The sequence below is a fragment of the Pteropus vampyrus genome, unplaced genomic scaffold, assembly GCF_000151845.1.
Source record: "Pteropus vampyrus isolate Shadow unplaced genomic scaffold, Pvam_2.0 Scaffold139, whole genome shotgun sequence".
NCBI lineage: Eukaryota > Metazoa > Chordata > Mammalia > Chiroptera > Pteropodidae > Pteropus > Pteropus vampyrus.
This window is the reverse complement of record NW_011888920.1, coordinates 3,656,915-3,677,307: the sequence shown is the minus strand read 5'-3', so window position 1 is coordinate 3,677,307 and position 20,393 is coordinate 3,656,915. Positions and strand designations below refer to the sequence as shown.

General features: G+C 32.7%; 1 protein-coding gene and 1 pseudogene across 6 annotated transcripts in view; one reads left to right on the top strand and one right to left on the bottom strand.

Annotated features, from left to right (window-relative positions):
• The window catches only part of CWF19L2 (CWF19 like 2, cell cycle control (S. pombe)), a 92,315-nt gene that overhangs the window by 55,547 nt on the left and 16,375 nt on the right, over positions 1 to 20,393 (top strand). For all 6 annotated transcript variants that reach the window (XM_023535389.1, XM_011368134.2, XM_023535387.1 and 3 more), the window contains exon 13: positions 17,789 to 18,001. In XM_023535389.1, coding sequence (XP_023391157.1) covers positions 17,789 to 18,001 — 213 coding nt within the window. The remainder of the gene's footprint in view (positions 1 to 17,788; positions 18,002 to 20,393) is intronic.
• Positions 1,195 to 6,922, bottom strand: LOC105297451 (annotated as a pseudogene).

Sequence of the window (20,393 nt, the reverse complement as noted above, 5' to 3'; positions counted from 1 at the left end):
TTGGTCTATGTGTCTGCATAAAAGCAGACACATAGACCAATGGAACAGAATTGAGAGCCTAGAAGTAAATGCATCTATGTATATATAATCAACTAATATTTGACAATGGAGTCAAGAATGGAGAGAAGATAATCTCTTTAACAAATGATGGGAGAACTGAGTATTCACATGCAAAAGAATGAAATTGAACGTCTATCTTTCACTTATCACAAAAATTAACTTGAAATGGATTAAGGACTTAAATGTAATACCTGCAAACCATTAAACTCCTAGAAAAAAACAGGGAAAAAGTTCCTTGATGTCGGTCTTGGCAATGTTTTTTTCCTATATGACACCAAAAGCACAAGCCACAAAAACAAAAAATGAACAAGTGGGACTACATCAAACTAAAAAGTTTCTGCACAGCAAAGGAAACAATCAAATTGAAAAGGCAGCCTACTGAATGAGAGAAAATATTGGCAAACCATCTCTCTGATAAGGGTTTAATATCCAAAATATATAAAGAACTCATACAACTCAATAACAAAAACAAAACAAAACAAATAATCTACTTTAAAATTGGCAGAATAGACAAAGTTTTGTAGAGATGACATATAGATGTTCCACAAGTACATGAATAGATACTTAGCATCACTAATCATCAGGGAAATACAAATAAAAACTGCAATATCACCTCACACCTGTTAGAATGACTTACCGAAAAGAGAACAGGTAACAGATGCTGGTGAGGATATGGACAAAAAAGGAACCCTGATACACTGTTAGTGTGAATGTAAATTGGTACAACCACTATGGAAAACGGTATGGATGTTCCTCAAAAAATTAAAGATAGAACTACCATATGATCCAGCAGTTCCACTTCTGGGTATTCAGAGAAGATAAAACCATTATCTCGAAGACATCCGCACCCCCATATTCATTGCAGCGTTATTCAAAATAGCCAAGACATGAAAATAACCTGTGTTCATCAACAGATGAATGGATAAAGAAAATGTGATGGGGATAGATAAACGTCTGTTTGCCTGCCTGCCTATTTGTTTATCTATCTATCTATCTATCTATCTATCTATCTATCTACCTACCTACCTACCTACCTACCTACCTACCTATCTATCTACCTAACTATCTATCTATATATATAAGAGTCAGCCATAAAATAAAAGGAAATCCTGCTATTTGTGACATGAATGGATCTTGAAGGCATTATAAGTGAAATTAGTCAGATACAAATGGTGTATGATTGTATGTATATATGGGATCTGAAAATACTAAACTCAGAAACAGTAGAATGGTGTTTGCCAGAGGTGGGTGAAGAGAGGAGCTATTGGTCAAAAGGTACAAACTTTCAGTTATAAGATGATCTGATGTACAGCATAGTGACTATAGTTAACAGTACTGTATTGTATACTGGCATGTTGCTGTGAGAGTACAGCTTTAATGGTCTCACTATAACAACAATGAAAAAATAGTAATTATGTAAGGTAAAGGATATGTTAAGGAACCATTTTGCAATATGGACATATCAAATCTTCACATTGTACACCTTAAACTTACACAATGTTATATCTCAATAAACTGGAGAAAAAAAGTTTATCAGTAGCATATGATTCTTAAAAGTTTCATTTCCAGGCTATATTAGCTACAGCAGAAATTTTTAACTTACAAAATAATATTCCAGTTTTATAAAATGACACGTTTTGGATTAAATAGTCACATGAAATCATCTTTACTAAATGGATTTATAAGAAATCCATTTTAGACAGTAGGCACTCAATAAATGTTTCTTTCTCATTGTCCATTCATTTTTTCCCCACTACTCATAAGTAAATATTTTTAATATGATTTAGATATTGCCTAATGATTTTTGGCAGAAATCAGCCAGAGCTAATAGCAATAAGTAAACCTACAAACTGGGCAAACTTGATAGACATAAAATTCAGATTTTATGAAAAGCATTGATCGATTTTATGTATTGATATTGTAGTGGTGAGGTATTAAGATTTTCAAAAGGGTGTCGTTTTATTCTGAGCAAATTTTCTTTGTATTATTTAATGTAGATGTTAATTTTGTTGTAGCAACCAAAGAAATGCATTAAGTGCCCTCCCATTTCCCCTCCTGCAGTCAGTTGTTATAACTTTATCATGTCTTTTTGTTTATTTTTGGCTGAAGATGAATTTGTATATGATAGCAGAAGGAAAGAGGTTGGCTTGAATCATCTTAGGTAATTTCTTATAGAAAAGATAAACTTTTTAAATACACAGAGTAATGCCCATTCCTACCATTTATGTGGTAGAGTTAATGGAGTTACAGATTACTATAAAAATGCTGATTTGGCATTATGATTTTGTTCATCATGGCAAATAATTAACCATAGCATAGTAGCAATTTTTGTTTTTTATGTTTAATAATTAAAATCAGCTTTCCTAGAAATTTGAAGAAATGCTAAAAAGCTTATAAAAAACAAAGTATTTAGAGTATTGACCATTTCTATTAATACTGTGCTTAATCTCTTTACTCTTAAAAAAGTATGAACTAATGTAGTTGTTACTGCATTTTTTACTCCAAAATTTCAATAGCCATTTATTTTTGGGAATATTTTCATTCATATTTAAAATGGGGATTATTACTTTTTATCATTGACGCAGACCAGTTTACATGAACTGTCATTACATAACATGAAGGGAGCATGTGGGAAAATCAAGTAGAAATAAGATTTTCAACTAAACAGTTCTTAAACTAACGATTACTGTTATGGAAAATATAAATGCTTTGAAACATAAAATATTGTACTTAGAATAACAGCATTCTAGAAGAAAATCTTAAACTGAAGACAAGGTCTTTATTTTACAATAGGTATAATTATGTAATTTATTAAAAATACAATTTATATACAAAATATTAACGTGGTCATTTTTAAGTTTGATAAGCACTTCAAATACAAAAATGTTAAGATGGCAAAACTACACTAAGAAACTTTTGCGTCAATAAATCTAGCTCACTAGTTCCTGCTGAACATTCACTCTCCTAAGTCTTTCTTCAGGCATGCAAAAAACAGGACTAATAGGTTTACCTGTTCTCCAAAAAGTGACAATCCAGCAATTCCAAATAAAATATGAAAAGGATCTACTATATCTCCTGGCCTGTCTGCAAATCTTTCTGTTTCTTCATCTTGACATACAAATACAAAACGATGCAGTTTTTCTTTTCTCAGTCCAGTGAAGCCTTTCAATTATCTTAGGAAAGCCAGCACTCCCCATGAGTAACATACATCTGGTAACTTCTCTGGCCTTGCATTGAGTCCTCTTGAAGGTAACTGTCATTCACTAAGCCACCAGCCGAGTGAATCAGAATTTACTTGATTCAGCTGCTTAGTAATAGCCAGGAATCTTGCCCCGTATGGGATTCAGAACCTAGTCTACTACGAAATCCACCATCGAAGTTCATACATGGTAAAACAAATACGATTGCCTTTTCCACATTAATAACATCCCGCTTCCCCAATAGACCCAAAGTTGTCACTGCACAAAAAGAGAATCTCGTATTAATTTATCTCTAGTATATAAAAGTAGATTTTGACATTCCATGAAGCAGCTCTTCTCTCCAGCCTGCGCTGTATTCAGTCCTTATCTTTTAGACCGGCCCCCTCTGTTCCAATGCTTCTGTATGCTGATATAACTAGCCCAGTGCATGCTGGCACTTAAAGCAGACCATTAACTCCAGTTAGACCAGCTGCTTAGTGGGACCCCAAATATCTCCAGCAAAAGAACCCTCTTCTTTCTATAGACTCTGAACATATTTCACAACTTTCTTTACATCAATAACATTAATACTAACATACAGAATACGAATCTGGGCAGCACTCAAAGTATACAAAAGATGAGGTCATGTCCAATGCTAGCACCTATTCCACCACTTTTGTTGACATGACTTCATAAATTTGAGAATTTCTTCCTTATTTATGCGGTGTAGTTGTCCAATGGGATCTCTTATAGTCAGACCCCAAAAGATGCTACTCGTTCTCAGGTACTCATACAGTACTTATAATCTTTCTTTGAGCCACAGGATGTGATATGTAATCTGCATGCTTCTCCAGTAATAGGGTGTCAGGTGCATCTGGCTTGATAATAACATTCTTTCGTGATGTGCCCATGTCTGAGAGCAAAAAGACTTACTGCATTTTTAGAGAGAATAATATCATTGGCATATAGTTTCGATGTTAAATAGTTTCGTGAAAAGAGCTCAAGAGCTCATTACCCTGTGTTTTTTCTTTTATTAGTCTATGATAGAGGTTGACAAACTTCTCTAAAGGGCTAGATTGTGAATATTTTTAGCTTCCTTTTGCAATTACCAGCTCTGTTATTGTGGCATAAAAGCAGCTAGAGCCGATATATAAAATGGTATGACTGTATTCCAACAAAACTTTATTTCCAAAATAGGTACCTGGCCTAATTTGGCCTGTGGGCCATGGTTTGTCAGTCCTTGGTGCAGGATATCAGAATGATATGTATTTTTATGGCAAATGTCTTTGAATTTGGGTCCTTCCTTTACTTAGTAGTTACTCTGAAAATGGATCTAAAAGGCCTTGGGAGAAGTAACCAGTCAGTAATAACTGATATAAATCAAGTTCCTGTTTATTTGTTTATTCAGTCAAAAAATGTTAATTGACTACATTCAGTGTGTGAGGTGTTCTACTGATACACTTGGTACTTTAGGAAGACATGACCCTTGCTTTTAGGAAGCTTGTAATCTAGTGAGAAAAAAGACACATTCAATAAATAATTATGAGAAATGAATCTAGTAATTATGGACGTGCAAATTACTGTGAAAGACCAGGGGAAGTCTTTTGAGAGTAATACCTGGTGTCCTCACCTAAACTGAGAAGAGGAAATATTTCGGATTGAACAGCAAATTTGATACTACTTCCGGTCTGTATTCAATTCTACTCTTTTGTATTATATTTATTTGTTTATTTAATTTTTACTGTCCATTCTTTTTTTATAATTCTGAAATTCAGATTATGCTCACTTTCTTTACAGTTGTATTTTACCACTAAATCATTAATACCATCTCTTTCTTATATCTAGGTTAAGAAAGGTATCTCATGCCAAATATAAACTTGATTATATTTTTATATTTGGTTAGGGAAATAGTGGTTGTTGGTCTTTTTATCCTTTCTGTATTTCTCAGTTTTTTTCTGAGTATTAATGAAATAAGGAGAAAATAAAAAATATCTTGACAAAGAACAGTATGTACATCTATTATCATACTGTATATATATCTTAGAGTATAGGTGACAGTGTATTTATTATATACCTAAGAAAATAGGTATATAGTAACTTTTTGAAAGTTTCTTCAAAATCATAGAACTAAAGAATATTCGATTGTAGGAAGGGACTTTACTAATCTTGCTTTAACCTTCTACATTTTACTAATGATGAAACTAAGACTAAGAGAATTAAATGGCTCATGCGAGGCTAAGTAAGTATTCCAAGTTCCCAAAGCTAATGAATTGTAAAAGCCAGCACCAGAAGCATTAACTTTTAACTCCCAGTCCAGCTTTTTTCATTAAACAGTACTGCCTTTTAGATGACTCAGGTTAATGGATAGTTGTTGATTGTTTCCTAAATTTAATTGTCTTTGTACAATTGCCATGTGCCATTTGTTGGTATTTGGGAATAAATGGTGTGTGCTTTGCTCTTTCTTAAAATACATTCTTTTGACTCCAACCTTCTTTAAATATAAACTCTTCCATTTAAAATCTAAGACGTCAGTGTTTCCTTGGCAACGTAAACTTAGGCACATCTTCATGAGATCTATATACATCTTTCCTCATTAATTTTGTTAGCACTGTGGGCAGTAATTTTATACTTTTTATACTGATAGTGTGTTAAAAATGGACTGAAGGGGAGGGCAAATGGAAGGTACAAGAGAAGACAGGAAGGGAAAGAATGACTTAAAGTAATTAAGATTTTACTTTAAATTGTAAGAAAAGATGATTTTATTTTCTATTAAAGGATGCTTGTGTTTCTATTGATAATTTTATTTTTCCTGAATTTGTGACACTCACGAGTTGATATATTTTTTGATGGAAGTCTTTAAATACAAAGTACATATTTCCAGAATATATAGTAGAACTTAAATGCTTTTTTTATTTTTTAGTAAGCCAATATTAATAACAAATCTTAAGAGATTAAGTGACATACTTTTCTTAAAGGCATGATTAGAAGAAGATAAGGAATGTCAAAATTGCCAACCCATTGCAGCATCCTTTCATTGTTTAAGTTCTCATGGTAGCTATTTCCATTTTCATAAACTTTCATCGGAAAGGGGTTGAAATTAGTGTTGGAAATAGTTAATCCAAGAGTGTGAAATTATGTATATTTTCCTGTGACATCCTTTAAAGAAAATTTGAAGTTTGGTTTTATAGATTGATAGAGGTGATATTTTGCTTATATGTGGAACAGAATAAAATAAATTTTCATTCAGTTTGTTTATTTTATAAAAGATTTAGGCTTAAATCCAGTCTATGCTGTATAACAAATTTTATTTTTTTCCTGAACATCACTTAGGGGTGGGAACACCAGAATTTATTTAATATACTTTAGTTCAATCTTATTTGTTTTTTTTTTTTTATGGTAAAATATACATAACAAAAAACTTAATACTGTAATCATTTTTCACTGTGCAATTCAGTACATTCATGATGTTGTGCACCTCTCTGTGATTTTGTGTTACCACTATCTATTTCCATACTTTTTCATCATTCTGAACTGAAGCTCAGGACCCATGAAACAATAACTCCTGTTCCCACCTTTGTGTTTCCCTTAGCCCATGGCAACCTCTGTTCTTTCTCTGTCTCTATGGATTTGCGTATTCTAGGTACGTCATATAAGTGGAATCATACAATATTTGTCCTTTTGTGTCTGGCTTATTTCACTTAGCATAATTTTTTCAAGGTTTATCCATTTTGTATCATGTGTCAGAATTTCATTCCTTGTCCAGGCTGAATAACATTCCATTGTATGTATATACCACGCTTTTTTTTATCCATTCATGTGCTGATTGACATTTGGGTCATTTTCTACCTTTTGGCTATTGTGAATAATGCTGCTATGAAGATTGGAGTACAAGTGTCTTTTGAGTCCCTGCTTTCAGTTCTTCTGGATGTGTATACGTAAATGTGGAATTGCTCAATCTATGTTCAACTTTGTGAGGAACTACCAATCTTTTTTCTTTTGTCTGTTTTTTTTTTTAATCCTTTTTAAACGCAACTGTCCTAAATGGGTGTGAAGTAGTATCTTATTGTGGTCAGGTCCTAGTTTTTGACCATGGTGAGATTTATGAGATCTGTCTGCAGTTCTCTCAGATTTTGGTCTGTTAAGTAATTAGAATCAACTAATTCTTTTTCTAGTACATTTGAGGCCTTGGAGTTTGAAAGATAGTTTCACAGTTTTGATAAAAATTTTGATTAAAAATTGTCATAAAAGTTGAAATGCTTATGTAAGAATTAGACTGTAATCTGTTTTTCTCTGTTGGTAAGCCCTGTGTAGTAATGCAATATTACTTAAATATATTTGTTGCAAATCATTGTTTCTACATAATGATGCTAAGAAAAGCTTTCAGTTTTCAATTTTCATGTAGTTTTTCTTAGTATCTGATTTTTTATAAGGTGACAGTTTGTTATAGTTCATGTTTTTTTACTCAAACATCAAAATAGGAAAACAAATTCACTTACTTGGTTAGAAGACATTTTTGTATGCTTAGTATTTAGCTATTCACAAACATCTTCAATTTCTAGGCTTGAATTTGGAAACTATTTGCAAGATTAAACAATTTAATAATTTAACTCCTCAATTCACGTAGATGGTCATTATAATCAATGAATACAAAAGAACTTTCCTTGCTGCAACAATGTGATTATATCCCTCTGGAACAGGGTTTTTCACCTGTGGCATTTTTGATATTTGGGGCTGGTTAACTCTTTGTTATCAGAAGACTGTCTATTGTAGAATGTTTAGCAGCATCCCTAACCTTCTACCCAGTCGATGCCAGTAGCATCCACACTCACGCCATGTCATGACAACCAAAAATATCTCTAGACATTGCCAAATGTCCCGTTGACAGTCACCCCTAGTTGAAAACTGTGCTCTAGGAGAGAATAATAACTACTGTTCTTTTAGGTTTTGCTACATACCAGGCTCTTTACATACACTGATGTTTATAACTATTAGACAGCATTGGTATTATTAACCCCATTTAATAAAGAAAAACTGTTGCTCAGAGATACTGAGTAGCTTGCCAATGGTCATATTTCCCTTTCCTGAGCCCTGATTCATTTTCAGTTTTTTCCTTTATCAGTACATGGTACTACTACCTAGCCTAGGTCTGAAAGCTAGGATTTATCAGTGACACTTCTCCTTAATTTTCCACATCAAGTCTGTCACCAATTTTGTCCTCCCCCTATTCCTAATCAATCATCTTCTCTTTATTCCCACTGTTACACCAGGTCTGTGAAAGTAGTGTTGCAGGTGCTTTTTGGCATTCCTTCTTACCTTCTAATTCTTTCTTAACTCTACCTCACTGAAGGCAGAGGAATTTTTTTTTTTTTTTCCCAAAATGTATATCTGATCTTTTGGCCTCTGTGTTAAAACATTTCAAATGCCATTTGGTTTCTATTAGGTTAAAGACCAAATTCTTAAATATGGCCTAACAAGACCTTGAATAGTTTGGTCTCTACCTCTCCAGCCTCATCTCGAATCTTGTTTTCTATTTTCTGTTGTTCTCAATAATGCCTGTTTTGATTTTGCAACAATATTATTTTAAAACCAAGCACAATCTTTCATCTCTTTGTTTTTGTCCTTTTTATTATCAACCTTCTCTACATCTAAAAAAATTTTGAAGTTGTCATACCACTGAACTGCAGAGAAATAGTCATTCAGGTTTTATCAGAAAGAAGAGGTGTGGTGATAGGGATAGTCAGATAATGGAGAAAATTTCCTGGAATGTGTGGTTGATTTGTAGTACACAGAATCAAGAATTGAATGTATATGTTTTTAAGTTTCAAAAATAGCAGTGATATTTTTAGAAGCTCAAATGCTTAACAAATAGCATGATGAGAATATATTAACTATTAAGTTGCTTGAATAAAACTAGCGAAATTTTAATAGCACCTTTTAAAAAAAAAAAACAAACGTTTGTCTGTAATCCATGCCTTAATTTAAATATCAAATACATAGAATTACATATAAGCCAGTACCATATTAGCAAATATTCTCAAGTTCTGCCACTAATTCCTGTTATTGTCCTCTTCCAGCAAAGACCTTAGGGAGGGCTCAGGATATTTATACCTCCTGGCATAATATACATGACCCAGTAATGCTACAGATGGAAACATTGGAAAAGTAAAATTATACAATACTGATTTTTTTAAAAAGTGAATAAATGTTGTTGAATAGTCTTATTAAATGTGTTATACAGAAATTATCCGCACAGCAAAACAAGGATGACAGGGATTACTTATAACGTTCCCAGGTCTTTTAGACATGTAAATATTCTAATGAAAAATGTTGTGAGTTGCTTGTAAAAGCTAACATTAAAGTTTATTTTTATTTATGTAGGTAGTAAGAGAATGTGGAATTAAAAACTACCCTAGGAGTTTGCTCATTGATAGGTCGAATCTCTTTTGCTTCTTATGGCATCAGTAATATCCACTTCCATTTTCAATGTTTCAGATAAGGTTTTCTTTTTTATTTTAATAATTTTTTAATTTTTCATTTAGCATGCAATATTATATTAATTTCAAGTATACAGCATAGTGATTAGACATTTAAATAACTTACGAAGTGAACTACAGTACCCATCTGACACCATACATAGTTATTACATTATTGACTATGTTTCTTATACTGTACTTTACATCTCCATGACTATTTTTTAACTACTAATTTGTATTTCTTAATCCTATCCTCTTTTTTGCCCACCCCCTCAACTCCCATCTGGCAATCATCAAAATGTTCTCTATGAGTTTGTTTCTGTTTTGTTTGTTTCTTTATTTTGTTCTTTAGAGTCTACATGTAAGTAAAATTATATGACATTTGTCTTTCTCTGTCTGACTTACTCCACTCAGCACAATACCCAACAGGTCCAACCAACCATGTTGTTGCAGGTGGCAAGATTTTATTCCTTGTTATGGCTAAGTAATATTGCATTGTATACATGTACCACCTCTTCTTTATCCATTCATCCATTAATAGATGCTAGGTTGCCACCATATCTCGGCTGTTGTACATAATGCGGCAATGAACATATGGATGCACATGTCTCTTTGAAGTAGTGTTTTGGGTTTCTTTGGATCAGTATCCAGAAGTGGGTTTGCCGGGTCCTTCTTTGTCTCTTGCTATATAGCCTTTGTTTTAAAGTCTGTTTTGTCTGGTATAAGTATTGCTACCCCAGCTTTTTATTTTGTTTTGTTTTCATTTTCATGAAATATAAAATGTTTTTTTTCTATGATTTAACATCAGTGATTTCTTCTCTTTTCATAATAATTTGTGTGTGTGATTTTTTTTCTTCCATGAAGAAATCACTTATGAAAGTGACTCATTCTTGTGCAATAAAAACTGATAGTTCTAATAAGTTAGTTTTAATTCCCAGATGTTTTGTAGGGAAAAATATAATTAAGAAATCAGCTTTAGGATTTAAACCATCTGGAAGTGAATGATTTGTTATGTAATTTCATAAGATTTTAATATAATTTGATGGAATTCCATGGTTTTTCTTGTCTTGTTCTTTTTTTTTAAAACAGACTTTGTTAGTAGACAAAATTATGATCCATTTGGCATATCTATTTAGCTGCTGAGTTTCTAGCATTACAGTGGTACGTGATTTAACAAGAGAGCAGTTTTTAAAAATAGTTTTTCAGCTAAGAATTGCTATAATAGGATGTATTTCAATTGAGATTTTTCTGTCAACTGAAACTTAATGGTTATTTAATCATCACTTGACTTGTATGCTTGCTTGGTAGTTATATGAAAAACTGAAACATGGGTATGTTTTTAGTCATTTCATGAAGTTGACACTTGAAAATTAGTATTTATCAACAAACTAGGTGATAATGATGCTAGTTCTTTATGAACTATGAGAGTTTTATTTGTAAAAGAGCTAGGTAATATAATACTTCACATAGTATGAATGTGTAAGGTGAAGACCAAAAGCACAGTTACGTTGTTTTAGTACATCATTTGCTCTTCTTTGTCTTTGCCACTTGGCTTTAGTTCCACTTCGAAAAATAATTACTCGTGAGTCTTTGAGTTTGAAATAATCTTAAACAATTTTGAAAATATAGAATTAATTTCCTTATTTTATTCTTCTAACAGATTATAGTGACTATTTTAGCCTCATAATAATGCAGTGTACAAATGGTGATTAGTAGTAGAAGAAACAAGATTCAAAAAGTTGCTTCTGGCTAGGATGTCATTGTAGGCCAGTGAATAAGACAAACATATGAACCCTTTTTTTCCCCATGATATGTCATGGTTTTAAAATATAGCATTTTATGTCTCTTCTCTTGATGCTAATCAAATATTTATAGATTGTAGGCTAGCTTTTCTGTTTTTACTCAAAATATAACAACTATTTATTGATTACCTGGAGAAGGTGCCTCAAGAACCCAACTTTTATATATGTATATATATATATAATTCTAATATACCTGGTTATCCAGTTTCAGACTAGAAGTATAATACAATCAGGAGGTTAGAAGTGGGAAAACAGACTACCACAAGGAGAAATGCTTACAGCAATGAGAACTGACAGCTGACTTAATACACAGAGCAAAGAATAAGATGGAAAAATGGAGAGAAATAACTAAAAAAAATCACGGATGTCTTGGTTGATATAGCTAGCATAGAAGCAACCAGACCTCCAGAGGGCCTTTCTAGAATTATAACACATTATAGTAATTGTCCCAGTAATTATCCTGTATTATCAGGGAAAGATTAAGTTCCATATATTCTATTTTAAAAGGCAGGAATGTTTATAATACTGTTTGGGAACATTTCTTTTCAAAGTGACTACAGTAAGAAATGTTTTTATACATCAGTGGTAAACCTATAGCTATTTGGAAATTTGGCTCTTCAGAAGGACTTATTCTACCATTTTTCAATAATGGTTGTATTCTAAATATCATTCACAATTTGACATCTCCCACATTATTATCAGCTATCAGTCACTATTTAATAAAATTCTGACTTCTTCTCTTGATATTTAAGAGATTTAGCTTTTGACTGTGGAATGCATTCCAAAAGCATATTTAAAACAGAATAATCTTTAGCATGCTCGAATACTTAAATTCTGATTTGGAAGAGTTGTTGGCAAGTGAAGGAAAGGCCGATAATAAAGGAAAAAATGGAGAAGTTATGAGTGACTTATCTGAGCAGACTCTATCCAGAGTGTATAGAAAGGGATTAGAGTTCAGTGAATGGATGCCAGGATTAATTTGAATAGGAACACATGTGCCTTTTATTATAGCAGTAGGGAAGAAGTACAAGCCCTGTGCTTGCTGGGTGCTTTGTAGGTCTGGAGGTAGGAAGATGAGGAAATTCGTGTCTAATTTTAATTTTCTCTTTGAGCCCATCTACTGAGAGTGAGAGGGGAGTTGATGGAGTATACAGAATTTAATGGTGATCTTCCAAAATAGCTACTGTGGAAAATGGGAGTTTTTAAAAATCGTGTTGAAGAGTTAGTTCAGCTTATGAGTTTATAGTGGAACCATTTGCAATATTTAGTGACTTTTCTGTCATAACATGGCAACCAGGACATAGGACTAGAGAAGGGAGATAATTGACTACATTCAAATTGGACCATACTAAAATAGTATTTTTGGATTTAGTCATTACAGATAGTGGACTGAAGCAGAAAAAGAATGGTTTTACTTCATTATTACATTAATTTTAGTTGACATTTGAAATGTCTCAGTTTCTGTACTGTTACATACTACTTCTAAACAGTGGTTAATGATATTAAAAATAATATTATTCCTGGAACATTCTTGAAAGAATATACAAGCATAGTCCCTGAACAAAAGCAGCTTGTTACTGCTATTTTTAGAAGGTTAAATCTGTATCAGTCACTTTTCAGTCAGAGAAACAGAACTACTAAGAGATAACAGATACAGGTTTCATACAGGGATTTGACCTTATGAAATTGTGGGCGTTGATTAAGCAGTCTCATTAAGGCTTTTGTGTTTGCATCTGATGTTGGAGCTTGAAGTCTAGAGGGCAGGCACTCTAAGCCTTCCATAAGAATCTCTTTCATTGCCCACCCTAACCATAACACAAACAGAAGGGAATTCTGGTAAATGTATGTCAGACTAGTCAAATTGACAGAGTGACCATGCCTTATATCTATCTATCTATCTATCTATCTATCTATCTATCTAGATAGATAGATAGATAGATAGATAGATAGATAGATAGATAGATAGATATAAGGCATGGTCACTCTGTCAATATATATATATATTGCCTTGGTATATCGCCTTAAATTGTATTTAATCTCCAAATAAAGAAAATAAGAAAGTCATGCTTTTGTCTAACATTATATAACTATCTTATATACAACCAAAAACATGCTAACCTTTTCTCTGGAATAGAATACAAAGCTACATTATAATATATTTTGTGTTAGATGGTAAGGGGATGAAAAGAAAAAAAGTTTTGGTTAATGTTTAAATGTACATTCACATAAGTATTCATATAAAAATATTGAAGGTATATTACAACTATTACAGTATTAATTTCTGAAACTGGTTATGTGGTTTTAGCTAGCATTTACAACTGCTTTCTTCTATTACCCATTCCATATTCCCTTTGCTTTCAGCAGCACCTTAGCTGCCGAAGGTCTGGACCACTTATTAGCAATCTTGCCTTAATGGAGTTGTTGTAGTTTATCATTGACTTTAATCATAGGCCATGAGAATACTAAGAGGTGCCCCAAAAGATCTCCGACATTCTAGATATTCTTCACTTTACCTCAGTTGTGTAATAGCAGCCCAATTTTCCCTTGACAGTCAATCAGTTACTCCAGCAAGTACAGTAACTCCTTTCTTTGCCTCTTGATTCAGTGGAACGAGGAAGTAGAGCGGCCAGATGGCAGTCTCACTTCAAGTTCAATGAGTGATTGTTGTGTCCCTTGGTAGACGTATTCCTCCCTTTGGAACTAAGACCTCTAGACCAGTAGGGCCTAAAGTCAAAGAGATGAGAAGCAAAAATTTGCTAGTGTGTCAAAAGGGACAAGAGTGAGATGGGTCACTCTTATTTTTTCACCTAGATTCTCAGACCTGTGAATCCCAGCTGTGGGAGAGGCAACATCGTGGTTTGGATGCTGGTTTAAGTATACACTTCATCCTGGAGAACATTGCCCTATCATCACAAAATGTCACCTAGCCAGCACTTGTAACTAAATCTTGAAAAGGCCAGTTCACTGTTCTGTCCAGCCGGCTACTTCAGGATGATGGGGAACTTGGTGAATTAAATGAGGATGGGCCGTTGTCTGGTGGTCATCTTCACCTTCTTTCCTCCAGCAGTTTTTTTTCACTTTTCCCCCTTAGACTTAATACATTCTCCACTATTTGTTAATAGTCCATCCATTAAAACAGTATTTTTTAAATGTTAATTACGTTGCCAAAGATAGAAAGGGCTAAAGGTTATAGATGATGTGTACATGGCTGACAAATTTCAAATATTTTGGATCTAACCCCAAAGACAAGATAATGGAAAAAAATGCAAAAAATTAGAGGATATTAGGAGGAGGGAATTATAGTTACTGTTCTTGGATTGATGAATATCATATTTTATTTCATTTATGTTGAAGAATCATTCAGATTCAATTGGCAAGACTGTACCCTGTTTAATTCAACACTATGAATAAATCAGAGAAGTTTGACAACACTTGTGAATGTAAAGAATAAAAACACTGTCTCATATGTAGAGATTTCATTTGAATTGAATATATTCTCTGATCAGTTATGAACTTTTTTTAATAGTTGATATAATCATATATCATATGAAAGCCCAGTTAATATATAAAAGTCTGTATTTTTCTCCTACTAATATATTTCAAATAAGATAATTACCTATTAGATATCTGTGTTCTCTTGGATAAGTACCTTAACCTAATTGGGTATGTTTATTCTAGATGAAATTTAAGTTTTCTTCAAATTCTCTATTCTGCTTCAAAGACTATATATTCAAGATATACCCTTTCTATGTTTTAAAGGTGGATTTCTTAAGTGAGAGAGGCTTATTATATACCTGGCACTCTTCAATTTCATAGTTGGATCAACCTGTGTTTGATTCTGTATTCTGTCTTTTAGTAGCAGTGTGATTTTGACTGTTATTTAGTCTCTATTAGCCTCAGCTTTTTAATATGTACAAGTGAGAATGACAGTTCCTGTGTTGCCAGGGATATTTGGAGAGAGTACTTAAAGTTTTTATTAATATCTAGCACATAGTTGGTCACTATTATGAAAAACATTTAGTGAACAGTTCTGACATTTTTCAAAATGTAATGCACTACAGTTGAGATACAGATCTGAAGTTAAAATAATAATTTGTAAGTTATAGCAGTTTACATAAATAGACAAACTTGAAAGAATAGCAAGATATACAAAGATTAATATGGAGAAAAAGAAGATAAAAATCAGTTCCGAGTATGGACAAGGAAGCCGATGTGCTCTGAGAAATACCTAACTAATAACCTTTTTACCTGATTCTCTCAATAATAATATTTTAGAAATTTTCTTCTGTTTATATTTTTTCATTATTTCTTTATTTTTTGTAGTTTTTTTAAGATGAAAGGTGACATTGATTTAGTCCTTTCCTGTTTTCTAATACAGGTGTTTAATGCTTTAATTGTCCCTGTGAGTACTGTTTTAGCACCGTCCCACATATTTGCATCTATTGTATTTTTTCTTTTTTCTGCTTTTTAATTTTTTTTATTTTTTATTTTTTTGTTGATCCATTGGTTATTTGGAAGTGTGAAATTTAGTTTCCAAATAGTTGGCGGTTTTCCAAATATTTTTCTGTTGTAATTTCTTATTTAATTCCATTGTGTTCAGTGCACATACTTTATGTTAATTGAATCCTTTTAAATTTATTGAGACTTATGTTAGGGCCAAGAATGTTATTTATCTTGGTAAATGTACTCTGTGCACTTGAGAAGAATGTATTTTGCTGACATTGGATAGAATCTTTATCAGTGTCAGTTAGGTCAAGTTAATTGATAGTTTGTTCAAGTCTTCTATGTGCTTATTGATTTTCTACTTGTTCTATCAGTGTTTGAAAGGTATTTAAATTTATGACTACAGTTGTGGATTTGTCTATTTCTCCAGCAATTCTATCAAATTTTACGTAATATATTTTGAAACTCTGTTATTAGGTACATAAACTTTAGGATTGTTATGTCTTCTTGATGGTATGACTCTTATCATTATTAAATGACCTTCTTTATCCTTCAAAATATTCTTTGCTTTCCAGTCTACTTTCTCTGACACAGAGCCCTCCAGCTTTCATCAACTCTTTAAAATATCAGTTAAGATTCAAGCATCTTGCTATTGCTTTGTATTTGATGATAAAAGGTAGTTCTCTTTTTGGTAGTTAGTAGACTAAGTAGAACTTAGAACTTAGTCTAATGGAAGAAAAACACAAGTTAATAAGCACTTATGATACATTGTGCTCATGAGACTGATGTGGTTATAGTGCTGGAGGAGCATGGAAGATCTAGGGAAGTTCTTTTATAGAGGTGACAACTGAAATGGAGCCTCAGATTGAATATGAGTAGGAGCAGAATGGCAGAATTGATGGGAAAATTGATTAGAGAGTTATATGTGCCAAGCCTGAAGAAAACTGTACTTTTGGGCACTGAAAATAGGGTGGCTGGAGCATAGAGTTTGCATAGGGATGTGATCAAATGTGCCTGGAGAGGTCATCATTGCCACATCTTGAAAAGATTTGTAATAATGGTGGCTCACAATTATGAGTCTTTTCTGTGTGCTAGGCATGTGTTGTAAGGATTAAGTGAAATAACCCTATTATAGATACTGTTATAACCATTGTAAAATGAAGAAATAAAGCATAGAGAGAGCATGGAGAGATTAAATAACTTGCCCAAGGTGATAGAGTTTTACCACGGTCTTTCCAACTATAGAGTGCAAGCTTTTAACCACTGTACCTTTCTGTTCTGTGATTCAAAAGACCAAACTAGAGTTTGATCTTGATCTTGTTCACAATGTAGAGCTCTTCGAGGATTTTAATCAGACATAAATAAAATAAGTAAATAAAATTTGTGTTGTGTGTTATAAAAATGTCATCTATAGTTTGTGTTATAGTTTATGTTGGGGAGGTATGGAGAAGGTACCTGGAGATATAGTTGAAAAATGTTTTATGTTCTATATGACTCTATATATGCTAATTTTAAAGTGAACTAGTTCTTAACCTCTCTGTGGTTCAGTTTCCTCATCTATTAAATGGAAATGAGAATGATCCCCTCTTCATAGGAGTATAAAACAATCAAATTTCATAGAATTGCACATAGTAATTAGTAAACTTTAGCTGTGATGATGACGATGATGATGGATTGACCCTTGAAGGTCAAGCTTAAATTTTAATCATTTTTTTTCTTTTTTTCTAATGTAAGAATTTTATCGTAGAACTTATGAACATGACTTCCATGTGCTACAGTACAATAAAATCTTAGCTACTATCTTCCGACTACTGTTATTTTGATTTTTCAGTTTATGGGAAAAACAGATGGAGACTATTATACTCTGGATGACATGTTTGTCTCCAAAGCAGCCGAGAGAGAGCGTTTTGGTGAAGAGGAAGAGAACCAAAGGAAACAAGCTATTGCAGAACACCGGAGTCTTGCTGCACAAATGGAAAAATGTCTGTATTGTTTCAACAGCTCTCAATTTCCCAAGCACCTTATTGTTGCAATAGGTGTTAAGGTAGGAAATATAACATTTATTGCCCTAAAGAAATGATTTAGTGGAATATGTAGTTTATCTCTTTCTTCATACTCTTATAAGATTCCTAAGGAATCTGTCTTCTCTTATTCTGTGTTTCAAATATTTTTTTTCTAGAATCCCGTGATTCTTAGAATCTTCTTTATAGTAAATATAAATATTTAAGTAATATGAAGCTCACATTTTGTATGGTTCTGCTCTTGAGAAACAGCATTGGGTAGTGGTTAAGGCCTTGGATTGTGGAACCAGACTACCTGAGTTCAAATTCTGGCCCAGCCATTTACCAGCTGTACAGACTTATTTTCAAGATTGTCACTTGATTCTCAGTATTAAAATCACTTCAAAGTTACTCAGTCTAAAGTAGCTTCTGCTTCTTCCCTTACTTCCTCATAATTTCTATTTATTTTTTCATAGACTATCCCATAATTTGAAAAAGTTTAATGTATTTTGGTTTACTTGTTTATTGGGTCTCTTCCCCTATAGTCTGTAAGTTCCACGAAGGCATAGATAACTTTTACTCATCATCATATACCAAACATGCATATTTACAATCATTTGTTCAATAATCACTTATTTAATAGTCACTAATAATAGTCACTTATTTCAATAAATATTTGGTGATTTAATTCTTACATTAAGTAAATCATTATCATGTAGCTGATATATGCCAAACTCTAATTGGTTACTGGGGAAAGTAGAGACTCAGAGCTTGTATTCTAATGAAATAGGACAGAAAATAAACAGAGTAATAATTTTCCTGATTTAAGAAAGTGATAGTAAGTCGTAGAGCAAATAAAAGGAAGGGGAATGAAATAAAATGATGGGAGAGTATTTTTGAAATGGTGGCCAAAGAGGCTTCCCTGAGGAGTTATTTTGTAAAGATATGAAAGACGAGAAGGAGCAAGTAACATGAAGATATGAATGAGTAATAGTTGAGGAAGGGGCATCAGTGAGTGAAAAGCCTTAAGGAGGAAATGAACTTGACATTCATGAAAGAGAAAGACTAGTGTAGCTGGAGTGAAGTGAGTGAGAAAAAGTAATGAGAAGAATGAATGCTAGTCTTAGGAAGTCATAGTTTTGGGAACATACATATACATTTTCCTTAATTAATTTGTTTATTTTATATACACACTTACATGCACACCCTTATGTATCCAAAGAATTAGCTTTTCCATTCCAACTCCAGTCTTTACTATCTTTAGGTCATTAACAGTTTATCAGTTTGGATTTTGGTTTCTTTATTCCCTTACCCTTCTTTTTCTTCTCCTTCCATACTTTATGAAAAAGGCGAATGTAAAAATTTGATTCAAAGTTTAATCAATTTAAAAAAACTCCACTTTAACCAGTTAACTCGTATTATTTTTTCTAATTTCTTTTCCAGATCTTTACATACACATTTACATTTTTATAATTATGATTGTGTATAAATATTTCATTCCTCTTCAGTCTGACTCCTTATCTTTAAAAAAATGTAAGAATAAATTAAACAAAATTTTCCTAATGTTTCAAATGCTTTAGGAGAAGTTTGGGTTTTTTTCAGTGACTTCCTTTTCCCTAGTGTACTGAGGACAGGCTGGGTCCAGGGAAGCACAGAGGGTTAAGTGTACAAAACTTTTGTTAGCCTCCTGCTTCTGTAGGCTGAATCACGTAGTAGGCATTTTTCATTCACTGATGAAAGGAAACCATTGGCCAGTAAACAGACATTTTCTGTGTTTTGTTTTTTTTAACTCATATTACTATCTCATAGATTCTTTTTCCCATTCCTCTCAGCTTTCCTCTTCTGTGAAGCAATCTACATTTTCCAATTAGTTATTTCTAATGCATTTCCTACAGTATCTGACTGCCTCTTTATTCCATGGTAGCTAATAGGTTATTTTATTAATCTGAATAAACAATAACAAATTATTCCTTTTAGTTATTACTTAAGTTAATCATATTTGATAATGAGTTTCTAAGTGTACAGTTAAGCAGAAACGATAAATAGTATTTCAAAACAATTCAATAATTCTCACTCAGCTTGAATGTCTAATATTTGAAGTTAATGTTTCAAATCCAAATGCATTAATGAAACAATATTGTACTCATTAGAGTCAGTTAAATAACTTTCTGGTCATCAGCTGTCCCTGACTCTTCGTTATTTTTTGAAAAGAAAAGTTATTTAGCCATCTCCTTGTCTTAACACTATATTTTACTTTTTTTAAAAGTGCAGTTTGTCTTTTAGAGCAGTTGTAGATTTATATTGAGAAGAGAGTACAGAGCTCCTTAAACTCCATACTCGTTTCCTCTGTTAACTCCTTACATTAGTACATTTTTACAATTAATGAATCAGTACTGATACTGTATTTAATTGTGAATATGGTCATGATTTTACTAT